This window comes from Hylaeus volcanicus, chromosome 5, assembly GCF_026283585.1.
Source record: "Hylaeus volcanicus isolate JK05 chromosome 5, UHH_iyHylVolc1.0_haploid, whole genome shotgun sequence".
Classification (NCBI taxonomy): Eukaryota; Metazoa; Arthropoda; class Insecta; order Hymenoptera; family Colletidae; genus Hylaeus; species Hylaeus volcanicus.
The window spans coordinates 30,447,585-30,466,759 of record NC_071980.1 but is presented as its reverse complement, the minus strand read 5'-3'; the positions used below and the strand labels follow the sequence as shown (position 1 = coordinate 30,466,759).

Here is a 19,175-nt window from a genome sequence, read left to right as displayed (position 1 = left end):
AACAGCAATAAGAGGAACTAATCGAGTACAAACTTGAACGTTTTCCCGATAGAGGCGCTGATCACACTCCGAAAATTAGTTGGGCCTGTTCACCGCTAGGTGGCGATTTACATGAAAGACAAAATAATTCCCCGAATATATATAAAAAATATTTATCAATTAATTTATGTTAAACGTTGTAAATGATCATTTCTCAAGGTCACAATTAATATTCCATATGCTTTATTTAAACGACATATATATAAATGTATTCAAATGCAAGGCTACATATATAGCAATAATATGACAATCCAAATGGTTGTTGTCAAATTATTTTGTTTGTAAACATTCCAGCTCTTTTCACAGTATGACATAGCGCTGACAAATTTAATTATCAAGATGGACGTGCTAGGTATCGGTGCACGTGTCAGGTAAAGAGTTAGCTAGAGACAACAAACAGGTGGTGCACAAGGATAATACTTTATGGTTCCATTATAGAAAAGGCCACCAGTAGTAACACGTGTTCTTACAACAGGTCCAAATTCGGGAGGAGCGGGCACTGGCTTAGGTATGGGTGCGCTGGTAACACACGGATAACAACAACAGGGCGGGCACATGAAAGGTCGTGGGGGGCAGGGTAACGGGGTTGGGCAACAGCTAACAGGCGGTGGACAATTTTGTTGGCATGGGCTAGGACACGAGGAACAACAAATAATAGGTTCTGGGGAACATGAAGTGAGGCATGGTGGGCATTGTGGTTCCATCGGGGGGCAACAACCGCAACTGAAACAAACTCCTGGTCAAATAACTGTTAAATATGTAACGAAACCATTGTACCTTTCAATCATCCTTCTTAAATCTTTCTTGTTGTAAGAACGGTCGCACCTTACTACCACCGACATTGTTGATTTATCACAGTAATTATATAATTGTAAATTTTGTCAAAATTTCCGAACAAAGAAGGAGCTTAAAGTAAAAACGTGAAATCAGTGATTAAAACAACAGAATGGTATATCGATGAACGATTAATTGTACGATTAAATAAAGACAAGTTCAGTTGGTCACGTAAAAATGAAGTCTTGATAATTAATATATTTTATTCATATAATCGCTGTATAAATTGATTAAGGAAGCCGGAGTTCGAGGAGTAATTATAGCCAGTGCTGCTTTAAAATGTTCCTTAGTAATTATAGCTGCGTTCAAGTCTTCCTCGAGTGCCTTCATGGCGGCTTCGTGACATATAGCTTGGATTTCCGCTCCGGAATATCCTTCTGTAAGTTCGACTAGATCTTGAATATTTACATCCTTGGCGATCGGCATGTTTCTTAACTTTATATCGAATATTTCTTGTCTAGTTTCGTAGTCGGGTAATGGCACATATATTATACGATCTAAACGTCCAGGACGGAGGAGTGCCTAAGGAAAGAATGTTACGATCAATGAACGGAAATTCATAGAATGTAATAATTCTGTAGACTTTTACTGACTTTGTCTATTTTATCAGGTCGGTTAGTGGCTGCCACTAACGTAACGCTTCCTAACGCGGTGACTCCATCGAGTTCTGTTAACAATTGCGATAAAACTCGTTCTTGTACGTTACTTCCACCATTGGCAGAAGAAGTTCTTTCGCTCCCCAGAGCATCAATTTCATCGATAAACACTATAGAAGGCGAAACTTGTCTGGCTTTTCTGAACACCTCTCTCACAGCTTTCTCGGATTCACCGACCCATTTTGAGAATAACTCTGACCCCTGCAAATAATTCCGCACGATAGAATATGTTCATAAAATCGTTATTAATTAATCGTCAATCATCGTATACGTTACCTTTATATTTAAAAAATTGACTTTGCTCTCCGTTGCGAGGGCTTTTGCAATCATCGTTTTAGAACAACCAGGTGGACCAAACATCAGAACACCTCTAGGTGGAGTAATACCCATTCTTTGAAATGCTTCGGGGTGACGTAAAGGCCATTCTACCGCTTGTTTCAATTTTAATTTTAAATCATTTTGTCCCCCAATGTCCGACCACCGTACGTTGGGTACTTCTATTAAAACTTCTTTCATTGCAGATGGTTTTGTTACAGTCAAAGCGTGATTAATATCGGGTAGCGTTACTGTCAACCAAGTATCAGAGTCAACGTTTGTTTTCTGTTCACGCTTTACGGCATTTAGAACTGCGTGAGAACATAGACCATACAAGTCTGCACCAACAAATCCATGAGTAACGAACGCGACGTTCGCTATGTCTTCGTTAGACAAAGTGTTTGGTATTTTCGATAACAGTTTACGAAGTATTTCACTTCGCATCGTTGGAGTAGGTACATAAATTTCGAATTCTTTGTCTATTCTTCCGGGTCGTCTAAGAGAATTGTCAACCGAGTCGAGTTTCGAGGTCGTAGCTAATATTACGACGTTATCGTTCGTATTTTGAATATCGTCGAAAAGTGTGATTAATTGAGCGAGAACCCTTCTTTCATGATCCGTGGTCGATGTACTCCTTTTAGGGCATAAACTATCAATTTCTTCAATTAAAATAATACTTGGAGCATTGGCTTTGGCTTCCATGAAAATATCTTTTAATTTCGTTTCTGTTTCGCCAAGGGATTTACTGTAAATATCTGAACTGTAAATAGTAAAAGAATTAAGATCATATTCGGATATTAAGGCACTGGCAATGATCGATTTACCGACACCGGCGGTACCGTATAATAATATTCCTTTACTAATGTAAAAATCTCCTATACTTTTGCATCTACCAAGACCAACATTAAGAACATCTTTAATGTCTTCTATCACAGCGTCGTATCCACCGATATCTTGTATTTTATATTTATGTCTCTTATGTACAGCTTCCTTTTTTTCTAGCTCTTTGTCAAAAATAGTCCACTTTGTGTTATAAAGTGCTTTATGAAATGGTATGCTACATGTTTCATTCGATGTTAATTTTAAACGATTTAATTCCTCTGATAAGTTAGTATCTGCACATTTGTCGAATACAACTGTGAGAACCTTATACATTAACTGTTTTCCATAAAAAGGCACGCTAAGATTTTCACCCACAGAAAATATTTTCTGCTCGTTATGGTTTTTCAATACTACGTTCAGTTCTGTAGTTACTTCTGGCAATGAATGTTTCCCAACACTGACGATAACAACTTCTTTGGCAACATAAACAGGATAGTTGAACTTGTAAATCTTAACAAGACCTCGAAGATTATTTAATTCGATAGCTGCAAAAAATATATCTACAGGAAATTTCTTACGTATAATGGGTGAAAGAATATAGTATAAAGTTTACCATGTTTTGTTAACGAAACACTAGTCAAGGTTTTGTCTTTGGTTGGCCATACAATTTTAACAACCATGTTACCCTCTGCAGCTACCACAACAGAGTCTCCTATCGGAATGTTGCAGAGTTGTAAAGCCGATTGGGAAACAAATACCATATCGTCTAACGTTTTTTCAGAAATAGTTGTTGACTGTTCTATGCAAGAAATATACATGTGAAAATGCAGTAAAATCTTGATTTATTCGATTCCTGTTCCTTTCAATCGATCTGGTAAATTAACGTCTCTAATTGTGCACATACCTTGTGATTTGTATGTGTTTATGGTACTATATAAAACATCATTGTAAATAAAATCATGTTTCCACGCGTTCATATTAGGTGGACAATTATCTTGATGCTTGGCTACATCTTTTTGCGTCAAAGTAATTTGACATTTTTCGCACGTCACCCAAGAAGAAAGACTCTTCCTTCCACTTTCTTTCGATTTCGAACTCATTCTAAAGAAAACGATATACCGTTACGATATAACTCCATTGATTCTTTATAAAACTACTATATACATAAACATTTCGCTATGTACACATAACCTACAAATTACTCGTAAGCGTTTCACATCCAATATGAAAAAAACAGAACTTACATTTCTGTAGAACACGTAGAAATGCGCAAAAACGTTTTCAACGATCGCTACAATTCTTACAGCTAGTTTATGTATAATACCAATGTAGAATAATAAAATTTTATAGAAGTATTTATATACAATGGAACACCGCACATCAAACCACATTTGTCAGATAACGTACGATCCAGAAAGATAGCAACAAGTTTTTCCGGTTTTTCAAACGATTTTAGATGTCTAAAGAGATTGATAATAAATAACTATAAAATGTATGTTTAACATACTTGTGATAAATACAAGGATGTACATAATGTATGTAATAAAGAATGGAAATAATTTCATGAATGGATAAATAACATAAATAATGCATTGTTTAATTGGACCTATCGTATTTAGGGAATTAATCTACTTTGGAATGGAGGAAAGATTGAAAATGTTCAGATACGTAATATTAATTTGTTTTGATACAATGTGACGTATAATGTTTATAGAAAATGCGTAATAGAATGTCGAGGTAAGTCGCGCGCTGTGCAGCGCTTAATGTTTGGTCGAAAATCAAGGCGGGTTGGATCGTTCAGGGGCAAAAGAAACCACTATACATTACCCCCTGTAGGACTGCAACCCGTCTTGACACTGGGACAAACACTCTGCGTTAGACTAATATGTACTGGTAACGTTAAAATGCTTGGCTGGCGTTTTGTTATTCCGAAAGTGTCGATACGGATACAGAGAAGTCGAAAGAAGTCAAGGTCCGAATATCGAGCACTCTTTTCAACTAACTTGAACATTAATTTGACAGATTGTCGAAAATTTAAAAATATCTTTCAAAAGGATGTTTACATACCGACACACTGACACACTGACACACTGATACCGATATCTTGGTAAGAATATAGTGGAATGATTATTTGTAAAAATTGTGATCTCTAAATTGCAAGTTGACAAGAGGAAAAGAATACTCGTACAGTATACTTGACATAGGATAGTAGAATTTTTGAATGCGCAGACGACTGGTTACGGCAGACAAATCGATAGCGACGAGCGATTATACGAGACAGGTAACGTTATTAGGTGATAGAAGCGAGTGGGTATCGGGGGAAGAGCAACGAAGGGAGATAAAAATTGGACGAGGGCTGGAATGTTGATGTTTGCATGGAGACGAGATGAATCATGTTCGGCGGAGCATAAAATCAGCATGATCGGTCGGCGGGATCGGCAGGATCGGCGGGATCGGCGGGATCGGCGGGATCGGCAGGATCGGCGGGATCGGCGGGATCGGTGGTGAAGCAAGAGGGAAAAGACCCGATGGATGGACGGACGGGCCAGCCGTCACGAAGCGGGCCGACGTTCCCGTACCAAACGAGATTAATAGAGATCCGCCTGTCAGCCGGACGCCTCTCCGTCTGAGCGAGATCCAGCGGCTTCCAGACGGCCAGTCTTCTCGCAGATCGCAACCTGCGTGGGCAACAACCGATCGTGATCGATCGCACGGTGCGTCTGTGCCTCTGGACTACCGCATATTATTGCATGCGTCGAGTACGTGCCGACATCCGGGCGACACGTTGTAGAGCAAATGAGAATATAATCCGTTGTGACGAATTAGCCACGACCAGTCCACGACCGTCGACGGGAACGCTTTGCCCAACCGTTGCTCCCGTTGACAGATATCGTCGGCCGTGCAAACACGCCGCTTGCTTTTCCACGGCGAGGCATCGTGCGTTCACGTTTGTACATAGAGACACGTTCGTTCACCGAATAGAATCGTTGTCCTGGACACGGGTAAATCGCGTTCGATCCGTTACGCACGCCGCCGTTCGTACCGATGCGAATAAGAATCACGAGGGGTCGGTGGGCCGTATTCGGTGGCTTCACCCTAGTTTGTCTCGTCAATTTCCGACTAGGTAGGCACTCGTCGCTCTATTTTCTATCTGAATCCGCCACTATGCCTCCCCCTTATATCGCCTCACATCGAGTTTTTCGCGTGATCGTGTACCTCGATCATTTTTCAGACCGTATCTCAGCAATTTCATGCTGATCCCTCGTACGAAAGTGTGCTGTATCGGTCTGATCGGGCCGCGCTAGACGACCACGCAGGGATCGGCATTTATTCGAATAAACGCGAATACTAATAACAAGTGTACCGAGTATAGTCGATGTTGTGGTATCTTTAATTTTGCCGATTTCTGCGCCGACGTCTCGAAGAAACGGTAATCTTCATTCATCGTCGCCAACGGGGGCACGTTTCTGTTTCAGCCTGCTGCGATAAGAATTCCAACGAGGGGAGGGTGCGCAGAGAGGAGGTACGGCAACATGTGTGCTGCGCGAGACACGAGAGGATGATCGATGTCGGATACGGTAAGCGAATTCGCAAATATTAACACTAAACTTACCACTCACCACTTACCGTTTATTATCGAGTATAGAAATATTGCACTGCGAGGTAATCTCTGGCGTGATAAAACTATTCTTTCCTAGAGCTCTTAACGCTTAACTTTACAGTGCGAAAGATTAACGACAGGACAGCTTGGACTACAGAGTATGCAGGGCCACCGAGGTCGAGGGTGCCAAGGGGCTTGCGGAATTTTAGCGAGCGATCAAGTGCGAATTAGAGTTGGACAGTAATTGCTTTTCAAATAATCTTTCTACCTCTTCCATCATACTTTATATTTCCATTTTCCCTGACAAACCGTACCATAGAACAAAGATCGTCGCAGTGAACTTATCGGTACATAATAGCGTTGATCACGACGATCGATTGCATTTTGTCCAACACTTCTGTGAGTCACGGTTCTCTCGTTTCTCGTTTCGCCGCCCCACGTTCATGAGTGATAAAACGCTGGTGGCCTTGCCGCTAGATCCGATCCGGTAAATTAATATCGGGTGTTGAATCAATTGACGCCGATCGAGAGAATGGAGCATCCGGTGACGGAACGCAGTGGTCTCGAATCCCAAAAACGTATTTTTGTGTAGGGGCTTTGCAGGACGTTGATCACGAATTCATAGTGAAAATGTGAAAAAAGAAGATCGTGTACCCTATACAGAAGGAACAAATTTTAAGCATTGCAACTATTTCGATAAAAATTGGAGTGGTGGGATTTTAGGGGATGGTGAATGGTAATGTGAAGGGAAGAGTATAGTACTATTTTTCGAATTTTCGTTATATTTTCGGGATTTCGAACCGTTGTGGCGGTTGTTCCCGCGTTCGAAAAGATATAATTTATGAGTGCGCGGCGCGGCGTGGCGACTCGAGGATCGTCGATGTCGGGATCAATCTCGTTGCGGTTCGGTTTTGTCGGTTCGTAGAGATCAATTAGCGCCGCGACGGACTCTGCGACGCGCAGAATGTTTCGTACTCCCGCGGATCAAAGAGTTAACGTTTCGTCGAACCACCGCACCGTTCCGCGAAACGCACCAAGGAACAACCGCCCTTCGAGTCGGAATCAATTGTCAATTAAGCGACCTTGTTGATCGCGGTGACCTGTTGCCTCCGATACCCCCCAGAAACATTCCTACAACATGCTTTCGATCTTCCGGCGAGATCGTGCCATTCCTTTCGTTACAGCCCACGGAGCTAGGCCTTTGAAAAATAAGAAAAAACAAATTACAAACGGAGAAAAAGCAGAAAGCTTTCTTAAGCTATGTGCATTGTCTTTGGAATGGTACAGACTGAACTAACAGGCGAGAACTATGGCAACGATGGAAATGCTAAGAGTCGTATTATTGCACTAAATAATTAAATAAATAATTGTTGATCGTGGTGTGGAAGCACGAGTCGCGTGACTCGGACTGTATACACGTTGCGTTCGCGTGTCTACTAGATCCCTGTCGATAATGCCATTTATAGGAAGAAACGCGGAAAGGTACGAGGGTGTACGCGAAAGTCCAGGGCAACGTGAATCACTGTGGAATCCTCGCATTCCGCGTGTCCCACGCGTTCGCGCCAAAAATAGCACGGTTATACTATAGACGGTTCTACCCCCTTCTTATATCTTGTCAACGTTGAACGCGGTACAACTCATAAATTTCTTACGGCGTTCGCGCGAGCATTAACAGCGGCGCCATCGGATTTACACTGGCGTCTCATTTTTCGCCGGCAAGCGACGTGGCGCGGCGCGCAGTAATCGACAACACCGCCCGTCGTCGCGACGCGGTCGAAATTTGATTGAACCGCGGTTCCAAATCGATTGAAAATCACACCAGAACGATGCTACTTTATTTATCTGTTGTTTTTTTTTTCTCTTACTTTCAGGAGTGTCGGGAGAGATTATCCAGATCGATGCTGGCCACTGTCGCAAGTTATGTCCGCGACACGTTCTAGACGATCCTGGGGACGCGAGTCAACCCATGGTGCAGGTAAACAGCTTCCTTCGTATTTCTTTATTTACAGCCAAAGGCAGTTCTCTTCTGTAAAAGAGTATTCGTGTATTCAAAGTCTCTATTTAATGTAAATTATACAAGTATCATCTTGTAATACTTTGAACACATTATCTCCAGAAGAGGTATAAGTACGTCTGAGAGTAGTACAGAGGTGTCATTCGTTTGCGTCATAAGCAGTTGCTCGTAGCTTTCTTGCTGAAATCCAAATCTCACTCATCTTGATTTTCCTCTAGATATATTCGTGCTATTCTACCTCTCTGCTAGACCCATTCATCAGTCTGTAATAGAAATATTTCGAAGCCAAGTTCTCTATTTTCAGTATTCCTCAAATAAAGTATTATTATTAAATTCGCGATGCTAAATAAAAATGAGTATTTACATATACATATACATATACATATACGTTTATATAACGAGTAATAACGAGAGCGCGTTTTTCGCGCCAAGATTTATTCCAAGTTATTGGCGAACAACGTGATCGGTGATTCACGTCTGGAGGATGCACCTGGTGCAAAAACTCCGTGGGTCGAGGGTCCGCCGCCTCGGCGAGCCGAGCACAGTGGACAAAAATGAACGTCGCCGTGGTCCAAGTTCGTCGAACCTGGTCGTTAGGCTCGTCGATTTCACGTCTCGGAATCATGGCGAGATTCGTGGTGGTTTGAAAAAGTTCCAACCGAAAAAACGTGCTTCGCTAACCGGAATTCGTTGAAACGCAGAAGAAACACCACTGGACGTCGTGCGTCGTAGAATTTCTGACTGTGCAAAAAGCGAGGAGTCGAGACGGGGGGGACTCCGAATTCGCCAAATAAAAAACGATACACGGCGATACACGTTGCCGCGGCAGGTTACGTGTGCCAAGGGCTACGCGAAGGGCGAAAAAAGGCTGGGACGTCATGTAGATTTATGACGCCACGGGATCGACCAATCCGCCAGCTGGAATGCGGCCACGCCAGCATCGCGCGATCATACGATCTTTCTTCGCGACTTTTACGGCGAGTGCACCCCGTACGTCGCGGCGCGCCGCGCCGTATAGAGACACGTGTGTATTCCACAACGATGATTTTACACGCGTGTTACGTTTTAGGGCCATTTCGGACGAGACGAGAAGTTGTGCTGGCTTCTGGGACGTGTTTCGCGCGTTTTACGTCTCTAGGCCAGTATACTCGAGGATCGAGGGAATCGAAATGTCGATTCGGATGTAAACAAATCTTTTAATCAATGCAAAATCATTTGCAAATGCTCAACTGTTGATATCGATCAAGAGTTTTCCTACCTCTGGCTTACGAACTTGACTCTTAAACTTTGATAATTAATATTATGTTCCCTTGTTAGATGATTATTCCACATTCAACTTGAAAATTGTCGAGACCAAACCATCAGCATTTATTTTGCTTGTTGTGATAATTGCAATATCGATTCGATAAAGCCAAGTTAATAAAGAGTGAGTTTTCTAGTCTGGATTTGTTGGCAATTTGGGAAGAGCCCTTTGGAGATGCGTTCGTTTCTTGTCCCCGCTGTGAGAGAGCTATTTTCGTCACGTGATGCAACCCGATCGGTAGTTTACGATCTTGCAAGCACCCACGGCACGCCGCGGGAGAGAAACAAGCTCCGCGGAGAAGGAGAAACGATTGCACGCGATATGCAGAACGGGAGGATATGTGTTTTGCGTCCTTGGAAGGTCGTATAGCGCCGGGTCACCGATCCGGCGCCGGCTTGGCCGGCTACTAAATCCCGAATCGTGTTCCTGGGACCGCGAGGATGGATGTACCTGAGAGCGGAATTTATTAGAAAATATTCTTGGCCAGAAATATCGTGGCAGGGCGGGTGGTGGGATTAAAAGGCCGCGAAGGAGGCAGGGGTAAGAGCCAAGACTGCTTGCAAAAGATAACGGTCGGTTATCCCGCAGCGAGGATAATTAACATTTTGCCCACCGTACACTCCACCGTCAACTGCACGCAATAACGTTGCTTGACAAATTTCTACAACTCTCGCGATACCAGGATTAACGACAACAAATTTTTCAAATTATACTTGTAATTTATCCGTTGTCGCAGAGATGCTTCCCGGAGTCGCATTGTCGTCCAAGGGCCTCGAAACTAGAGAGGGAGTCGACGATCCAAGGTGTTCGCGTGATCGAAGTCATAGAAGCCTGCGAGTGCACGCCGGATTCGTCCTGTAGACGAGAATCCCTGACGCATCTCGTCCATTCCGGCACTCCTCATCAAGCAGTGATGGATGTTGGAGTGTGCATGGGCCATTGTCCTAAAGGTATTATACAATTTTTGCTTTATTATTCCCGTGTGGTACGGGATTTACTCTCAACTTTTCTCCATAATATCTATATCATTTTCGGAAGATCTCGGATGCAAACCACTGAGGAACAATACGGTTAGCATCAAGGGCCCCAACGGTACGTAAAAGACTCGTCGTATGCGGAGCATCGAATGAAATTCAGACCAAAGAGGACAAATTCTTAATAAATAAATTACATCGCGAAAACAAATTAAGGACATATCCGACATTTATCCTAGTATTGCCTAGTCATCGCCTGACCTCAAACTTCCAGGCTAATTTGATTCGGTGCCCCCTATCTAAGCATGTCGAACACATGGTCCGAGCTATTAGACAACACGTTGCACTATCGGTATATGCATTTCAACAAACATTTCTGTTTCGAATAATCTTTTTCACAGAATTTTCTGTACGCAGAATGTCCAAAGACGTCTATCGACGGGTTAAAAACTTGAATCCTTTAAACGATCCCTGTCTCAAACAGGTCAAATAAATGCTTCGAAGGAACATGATTGTTTTGTTTACCAACGTGCAGTTGGTCGACTCGTTTTCATACTGTGCGTCAAAGTGCAAAATTGGTCCTCGGTCAAAATGAGTTTGACATGCCCCCGTAACGACCGGAAGCGTCTCAGCGGATGTGACGAACGCATTAATTTTTTTTTTAGGGGACGAAGTGTACCAGGTGATCGAGAAGTGCGGCTGCGCCGGTGCTTGCCATAAAATGGACCACATGGAGACCGTCCTGGACTTTAGCGAAGTCGAAATCAAGGACGGCACGAATACGACGGATGTCAGGCCGGTCGTTCGAGTAAGTTTCCCTTTCTTTAGCTGGTCTAACGACTTTGTAATGCCACGGTGCGGTTTCTTCCAGCAAATCAACGTGGGCAAGTGCGTAGGGACGTGTCCGGGGAACGAGACGGAAATGTGCCTTCTACGGGACAAAAAGGAGCCGTCGAGGTGCGTCGCTGCTCTGTACTCGAAGGAACACAACTGCAACCCGGCCAGATTCAAAGTTCACGAGTACAGGTATTCCACGTTCGTTTTGGTCGCTGTTGTTATCAAATTTCCATACATTTCATGAATAATTTTGGTAAAAACGTATATCGCCGACTCGGTCCAATATCCCAATGTCTGTTCAAATGCGAGTCCTATCGCTAAAAAGTTGCCAAGCCCTGATTCGTAATCGTCAAAGGGTTTCTCGACGCAAGGTTCACGCGTACGACTGACTGTTGTATGGTTTCAGGACTCGTCGAGGATCAAAGAGGGAGATCATTCAAATCACTCAGTGTGCCTGCATCTAAATTGGAGCAGAGAGAATCAAAGGAGCCTGCTCGATCCGACGCGACGGACCAGCGGAACATAACGATTTAAACTATTTTACGCGTTGCGTAATCGCAAAGTACCGTTTCAATGTTCCTACATGCACTGTGTATTACTATGATCAATAAACGTACCATGACTTTTTAGAAAAATAACAATAGATATCTACGACGAGTCTAAAAACCAACAGAATTTTACATAATAAATCTTCTCACCTTAGCGTAGTATTTAAATTACGATAGAACAATATGTAGAATAGAATTTGACTTTTTGAAAGATCCGAAGCGAAAAGACCGATCCTCCGAGGAAACCAGAATTAGTTTCGCAGCATTATCGGTAATTCCTGCGACGCAGGATCTCGTGCGCGCTATAATTTCACGAAGTCTAAACTAGGATTAGACTTGGCGTACGAGTTTTGCTGGATCGTTAGATGGGTTGTAGAACGATACGGGAAACTATACGTACCACGAATTCGACGCGCATTTCAGGCAAAAGGGGCGCCAATTGGCAGCAGCCAATTTCACGGTTACAGCCATTGGCTCCGGCTCGTTGTTCTCATTCCGCGGTACCCCGCTCGCGCTCGCACGAAATAAATGCAATAAAAAGAACGAGGTCGAAGTAGCGCTCGATCTTTGAAAGCGTGGGCGAAAATACTCGGTGACATCCTCCTCGCGATCCGTCATCGTCCACGCGTAGGAAAACAACCGATTATTCGCGACATCTAAATATCGCCGCTGGGCCACATAACTCCCCAGTTACGAATCCACGGAATTTAGGAAGCGTGAGCTTTTTTTAATAGCCCCGCGGTGTCATCATCTCGTTCCTCGTCCGTTTCGTTTGCCTCTAAAAAAAATATCGTACAATCATTCAACGCGCCCTCCTCTTTTACGGTAGAATCCACGGGCTCCATCCATCGCCAGAAACATGGCCAAAATGGATATCCCAAGGAAAATTGTTTCGTTTTATTGAAAGTAAAATTGTGGAACGATGATCGCAAGAAATGACTAGACCGAGGATCGAATAATTCTTCGGTAGATTATAACGATGACATAATTAAATTGTACGTAACGGCCCAATTTCGCAGAACAAATCACGCGTATACAGTGGTAATACACGATTCGTAAATGATTTGTTTATACGAGATCGAGGAGGTCGCGCGCGGAGAGGAGAGCGCGAATCGTCAACGCGCGACGATGTCGGACGACGTTGAATCGCGTCGCGTCGCGTAGCGTCGCGTCGGTGTCCCGTGAGAGAAGCTGATGTCGTTGCGGGGAGCAACGCGGGGGAGGCAACTCCCGGCATAGCATAAAGGTGACTCCTCGCAGCCAAGACCTCCCATATGCTACTTAGCGTCCCGTTCGGTTCGGCAAACCTCCTGTCCGCCAGCAGAGGAGAAGGTGTCCGCTCCTTCCTCCACGGAATCGCAGTTTTCTTCGCCCCGTCGTCGCGTGACGGAGTCGTTTCTCGTCCGAGAGGTATCATCGGGGCACCAGACGCGAATCAGGTCGTCGTTGTCGGCTGTTGGTCGCGTCCGTATCCGAGATCGTCGCTGATCGTCGCGCGTATCGAACACTCCACCGCGTACGGGGTGACGCGGACGGATCGAGTTAACGCTCGATACAAAATCGAACACGCCCGTGATCCTGACACGCGATCATAGACCGGGGAACCACAGACGAGGGTGATGACGAGAAGCGTTCCGTTCCTCCTTCTGGCGTTAGTGTTCCTGTCGAGACACCTCGACGTACACGCTCGACACTTTACCGAGGACCACGATGACGATGGTGCACTCGGGGACACCTGGTCCCTGGCCGATCTAACCGAAGGCAACGATCACGATGCCCGCAGAGACGAGGCTCTAGAGAAGCTGCAACAGGTCCGTGTCGTACCACTCGCCCGTGAAATTTACCGACGCGAAACTAGACTAGTTCTGATACTATGTACCTTTCTTCTATTGTCCCTCGATCCTCCTGTTATCAATAACTCTTTGTTTCTAATTATGGTTCGTTATCTCTTTCCAATTCCAATAGACCTACCCAAAAGAGAAGTAATTCAAATAATTTGAATACTTTTAGTTAACCAGACGATGAAATTGTTTCAGGTCCTAGGGATTCGTAGTCACGGCGAAAAGACGGGACGTCGCAAGGTGCCTCCGCAGTTCATGATGGAGCTGTACAACAACGTCGCCGATCCCAGCGGAGTCACCCGGGGCAAAAATCCGTACAATGCTAAGGTTGTTCGCAGCTTCATCGAAAGAGGTAAACGCATCTCCACTGTAATCTCTTATCTCATTATTGAGAAATTCTCTACTAAAGTCAGGCTTTTCCGCCAGACACATCCATGTCGCGGTTCTACTTCTTCAACATTACGGGACTGGAGGTGAACGAGTCCGTGTTGGAAGCGGAACTCCACCTCTATCGAAAGAGAACAGCCTTGACAGCCATGCATCCGTCCACCGTTGCCTCTCCTTACTACCTGGTGAGCACAAGATTATTCAATATTCGATAAACAATTTCAAATTTATCGGATCTAGAGAGCACAAGTAGTCTTTATGATACCAACCATTTCTCTTGAGACCAGAAACCGTGGACGAGGGTAACGTACAAGAGGTTCCTTTTATTCCAACTTGAGAGAGTAAAAACATACATAAAAGGAAACGAACAGTTTCTCTAACATAGACATGTGTTTCTTCAGATAAGGGTGTACCAAGTGTTGGACGAGAGGAGCTTGGACGTCCCAGATCTCCACAGGCTGCTGAACGTCAGATACGTCGGAGCACATGCTTCTGGTTGGCAGGTAAGCCTCTATCTGTAATCTTAGAACAATCAAATATTCCAAATATACAAGCCATCTAATTTCTCCGTCAGATATTCAACGTGAAACAAGCGGTTCTCGCCTGGATGAACGGTGAGCCTAACCTCGGCCTCCTGGTGACGGCTTCCACCCTGTTCGAGGACCAGGTGAACGTGGAGTTCTCGCGACGAAACGATTACCACCACAGCAAGCAACCGATCCTGGTGCTGTTCGACGACGACGGCAAGACCCATCAAGCCAACAAAAAGATCGTTCCTCGTTACTACGCGTACGGCAACGACAACGAGATCGAGGGGGAGGTGTCGTACGACGAGGACGACGAGAAGATCGACCTGAAGAACGAGTATACAGACAAAAGACACGATGGACGACATGGCCAGGCGGAAGAAGCTCAATGGGAAAGCGGAAACGCGTCTGAATATTTCCAAAGACAGAAGAGGACGCAGAAGAGAGGCTCGACGACAGAGGAAGCAATTGGAAGTGAAGAGGTTGCCGAAACCTCCAGACGCCGACGCAGAGAAGCGATGCCCCCTTGGAAGAACCCGTATCAAATCTCGTTGTCGAACGACGGGTTGCCTCCAAGCTACTTCACATCGATAGACGTTTACAGAAGAGCTATGCGTCGAAACAGGATGAGGAACAGTTTCCGACGAAAAATGATGCCACGTACAGGTAGCCAGAATCGTCGCGAAAAGCGATCCACCAAGAGCCACGCGTCCGTCCAACAGAACGTCACCGAGTGCACTAGGCACGAGCTTTACGTAGATTTCAAAGAGATCGGGCTGTCCTCGTCCATCATCGCCCCGCTGGGCTATTCCGCCTATCACTGCAAAGGTATTTGCGAATCGCCTTTGAGCCAGGACCAGCAGCCGACGAATCACGCGACCATTCAAGGCATCGTTCACAAAATGGGCCTGGTCAAAGGTGTGGAGAGACCCTGTTGCGTACCCACGAAGCTCCTGGGTACCACCATTCTCTTCTTCGACGACAACGAGAACGTCGTTTTGAAGGTCTACCAGGACATGATCGCGGATCGTTGCGGGTGTCGTTAAGAATTTCCTCGTTAGAGATCGTCCTGACGAGTCACCTGTTCTTATCGCGGAGGAGGTCGACGAAAGCGTCGCACACCCTCTTCCCCGCAACTTTCGCTGGGAACCGGTCCGAGTAAGTCGCGGTACAGTAGTGCTCGGTTAAACGAGGAAATTGCACCCTGAATCGACGAGAAAGAATTCATGTTCGGTAACCGAGCGCTGTTGCGCTCTCGGTGTATCTCGTATCCAGAAATGAATTCGCAACTTCTTAAAGTGACACTTTTTTCATTTAGTCCAACACTATTGTATCAGGAAGATATGGATAGAAAGAGAGAATGAGCAAACGTATGCACGTGAGGAAAATGGGAAGAGAGTGAATGGACGCATGACACGTGAAGATGATTTCATTGCGCGCTAGTTACGAGAGTCATTCCCTGAGATTCGCCTCGTGATCGCCCGTTCAATCAATCGTCCCCGACTTTTGTACATAAGAACATTCCTAAATTCGCGTACGTATCGATCGTACGTATCAACGATCAGCACGCGTCCGTATCGTTATCTTATACTTGCCGTTAAATTATTACTATAATCACACACGCACACGCGCGCGCACACACACACACACGCACGACGCACGACGCACGCACGCACGCACGCGCGCGCAGACGTAAGGAGGTAGTCGAATTGAGAACTGTATATAAACGCTGTATCTGATACGTTAGAGTTATTTATATTTTAATTACGATTGAATAAAACAAATATTTAAGCGAAACACCTTTCTTTCACCCTCTGTATCCAGCCATGTGTGACAAAAGCAAGATACGTATCCACTGGTTATTGGTTACTTTGATTTGCCTCGACTCGATCGTTTACTTGTTGACGTGCTAACAAAACCTTGTTACGAAATAGGGCACGTGTAGGGCAAGAGGGAGGCTTGTACCGATACAAAGCAATCCTGCTCTCGCCCTACTAAATTACGAAAACATATAATTTTCTTAATTATCTTTCTTTTTCTAAATTCGAGATTCCCGCGATAGGACGCATACCTACACCGTGCGGAATGATAAACAGAGCTCGTCGATTCTATATTCGGAGAGGTATCGTCGCGAGCGCGATACGTTTATTTCCATACTGGACTCGAGGCGATAAGCCAGGTCCAGGGTGGTGAATAAACGAAGCCAGGTGAAGAAAACGAGATTGGAGTTTTTGTTCGAGAGAGACAATTTCGAAGCGGGCGAGATCGAGGTGTAAATTTTACGAGTGAGCCAATAAAATAAGCGCGACGGTAACGGTGCCCGGGAGACGATGACTTTGGCGCCACTGGATGCAGAAAGGCAGTCGCGGAATGCTACCGCTACCGGTGTTAAATACCACTTCTTCTGCCTCGTTTTACCCACCGTCGACGATCGACGAGTAAATAAACCAAGGATCGGGTCCGAGAGACCCGGTCCATAAACAGTTCCGCGCTAATGGTATACACCAGCTCCAAATTTCGTTCCACCGACACCCTTCACGTTTTTCCTTTCATCTTCGTTGCCTTTATTTCCCCTCTCGTTTCGTGACCCGATGACGTGTGGCGATTCTCGTTTTATTGCATCGTTGGAATACTCGGGATCGAGAACGTAAACAGAGATTAGTTTAACGACCCCTGGAATCAGCCGTGAGCCGTGAGAGGCATGCAAGCGACGCACAGTGGTCAATTTTATCGATCTAGAGGGACAAAAGAATATTTGTATATAATTGAAAAACAGAGATATACAATGTGTCCTATTGGACGTCAACGTGTTTACTTGCTTACCATTTCAAGGTGGTAAACATTTCTGTTTAGATCAGAGTTATAAATAATTCTATACCTGTAATTTTCACATTGTTGTTGACATCACCCGTTATCTTACGAATCGATGCGAGATTTGACTAACCGCAGACGGGGGCAACAAGCGCGAAGAATCGAGGAGGCGATTAGGCGGGGTATCGCTCGATTGTTCAACGACGCCGTCTTCCTGTTTTCTCGTTAACCCCCCTTTGGAACTGTTGCACGCGCATAAATCTCTGCCTACGCCTCCCACGGACCAGGCCAATTTGTCCGAAGAATAATTTAAGGTATTTGAACCTCGCTTTTTCCAACCGTCCTCGATTTCCGTTTCCCATAGAGCGCAACGGAAAGGAGACGTGACTTGATTTATTGGCCTGGATCAGGAGCCCCGAAGGTCGCGAAATAATAACAATGCGAGCAACAGTACCGTCTGCCCACAACCAGCGGTAATGCGAACTCAAGCTTTCGCAGGCGGACATTTTACAACGTAAACAGAACGGGATTGCCTCGTTTCGAGCCTATTTCCAAGTCCTTTCCACCACCTTCAACTCTCCATCTATACAAACGGTATGCCCTAATTACTTTACGACAGGCAACAAGTTTTCTAGATGTTCAAATATTAAAATTATAAAATCAATACGAATCGAATAATTGGACCGTACAGATGGGTTTACAAGAGAAGAGTTCAAAATAAGATCGAAACGAAAATACGCGGACGGTAAATATGGAGATCCGCGATAAAAGGGAGCAACCGTCGCGCTTTCGATACGAGGATTTGCATATTTGCGAGCGACCCGATGCCGTGTTCGCGTGCCGTCGTACTGCATTCCACGCGCGTGCATATTCAGTTATATTTAATCCGCGGTGGGTGTATTTTCGAATCCGCCCCGCTAAAAATAGACAGTGCGCGTTCCATTGCATTCCACCGCTGTATTTAGATCCCTCGGTATCGTAATACGCGTTGTTCGACCCGTGACAGATTTTCGCTACGACGTATTCTCTCGTTTACATAATTATCGTGCGGCTGGATTCTTGGAGGATTTCCCGACTTGGAAGGCTGAAAGCGTCAAAGCGTCAAAGGGCCGATTCGAGTATCGCTTACCACCGCGGTGACTGCGAACTTACGCTAAATACGCGAACAAATTCCATCGACTTAAAACGCACCACGCGAGCCGTACGCCACTGGAAGGGTTAAGGATGGCTCGAAGAAGCGAGGCTAGATCCGACGTAGAGCAAAGGAAGCGCGATGAGAAGAGCGGAGCAAAACGGAACAGCGTAAAAAGAAAAGAAAGGACCTATAGACCCTGGAGCTGCAGCTAAGTAAGAAAAACCCCGAGCCGTGAACTGTACGGCCTGTACAATGACGTAGTGTTCTGTCATCCGGCGCGCTACCTCTCCAGCAACCTCTCCGCTACCGCCACTTGGCCATTATAGTGGGACAGGACACTTCACCGGTTCACAACTATACATATAGTGGTAGGCCTTTGAACGGTGCGCGCCTCGTGGCTCGTGTACGCTCAGTTCTTCCTTCCTTCTTGTTTCCTCTTGTTTCGTTGTTTTGATCGTCCAGGCTCCTTTGCGCTCATTATCGTTCTCTCTCTCTCTCTCTCTCTCTCTCTCTCTCTCTCTCTCTCTCTCT

At 45.0% G+C, this 19,175-nt stretch overlaps 3 protein-coding genes and 1 long non-coding RNA gene across 5 annotated transcripts; 2 read left to right on the top strand and 2 right to left on the bottom strand.

The window, feature by feature from the left end:
• Window positions 1-1,056: 1,056 nt before the first annotated feature.
• Window positions 1,057-4,842, bottom strand: LOC128876142 (ribosome biogenesis protein SPATA5). Of its 2 annotated transcripts, XM_054122264.1 has the most exons (6): window positions 3,911-4,842; window positions 3,571-3,767; window positions 3,280-3,465; window positions 1,806-3,211; window positions 1,467-1,730; window positions 1,057-1,395 (listed from the first exon to the last, which is right to left on the bottom strand). In XM_054122264.1, exons 2-6 carry the CDS (start codon window positions 3,764-3,766, stop codon window positions 1,066-1,068), a joined length of 2,382 nt encoding a protein of 793 aa, XP_053978239.1. In that variant the 5' UTR covers window position 3,767; window positions 3,911-4,842; the 3' UTR covers window positions 1,057-1,065. The 2 variants fall into 2 exon arrangements, with proteins under 2 accessions (XP_053978239.1, XP_053978240.1); XM_054122265.1 differs by lacking the exon at window positions 3,911-4,842 and having other exon boundaries at window positions 3,280-3,460; window positions 3,571-3,713.
• Window positions 4,843-5,386: 544 nt separating this feature from the next.
• On the top strand, window positions 5,387-12,021 carry LOC128876147 (uncharacterized). The gene is made up of 8 exons (XM_054122272.1): window positions 5,387-5,790; window positions 6,143-6,244; window positions 8,139-8,242; window positions 10,321-10,534; window positions 10,623-10,676; window positions 11,224-11,366; window positions 11,430-11,584; window positions 11,802-12,021. The coding sequence occupies exons 1-8, from the start codon at window positions 5,712-5,714 to the stop codon at window positions 11,857-11,859; spliced, it is 909 nt and encodes a 302-aa protein (XP_053978247.1). The 5' UTR covers window positions 5,387-5,711; the 3' UTR covers window positions 11,860-12,021.
• Window positions 12,022-13,208: 1,187 nt separating this feature from the next.
• On the top strand, window positions 13,209-17,410 carry LOC128876143 (bone morphogenetic protein 4-like). Its single transcript, XM_054122266.1, has 5 exons — window positions 13,209-13,754; window positions 13,980-14,136; window positions 14,211-14,356; window positions 14,573-14,674; window positions 14,746-17,410. Exons 1-5 carry the CDS (start codon window positions 13,563-13,565, stop codon window positions 15,742-15,744), a joined length of 1,596 nt encoding a protein of 531 aa, XP_053978241.1. The 5' UTR covers window positions 13,209-13,562; the 3' UTR covers window positions 15,745-17,410.
• LOC128876150 (uncharacterized) lies at window positions 17,230-18,821 on the bottom strand. Its single transcript, XR_008456958.1, has 3 exons — window positions 18,199-18,821; window positions 17,577-18,092; window positions 17,230-17,433 (listed from the first exon to the last, which is right to left on the bottom strand). It is a non-coding gene; the product is annotated as an uncharacterized LOC128876150 (long non-coding RNA).
• Between the last annotated feature and the right edge of the window lie 354 nt (window positions 18,822-19,175).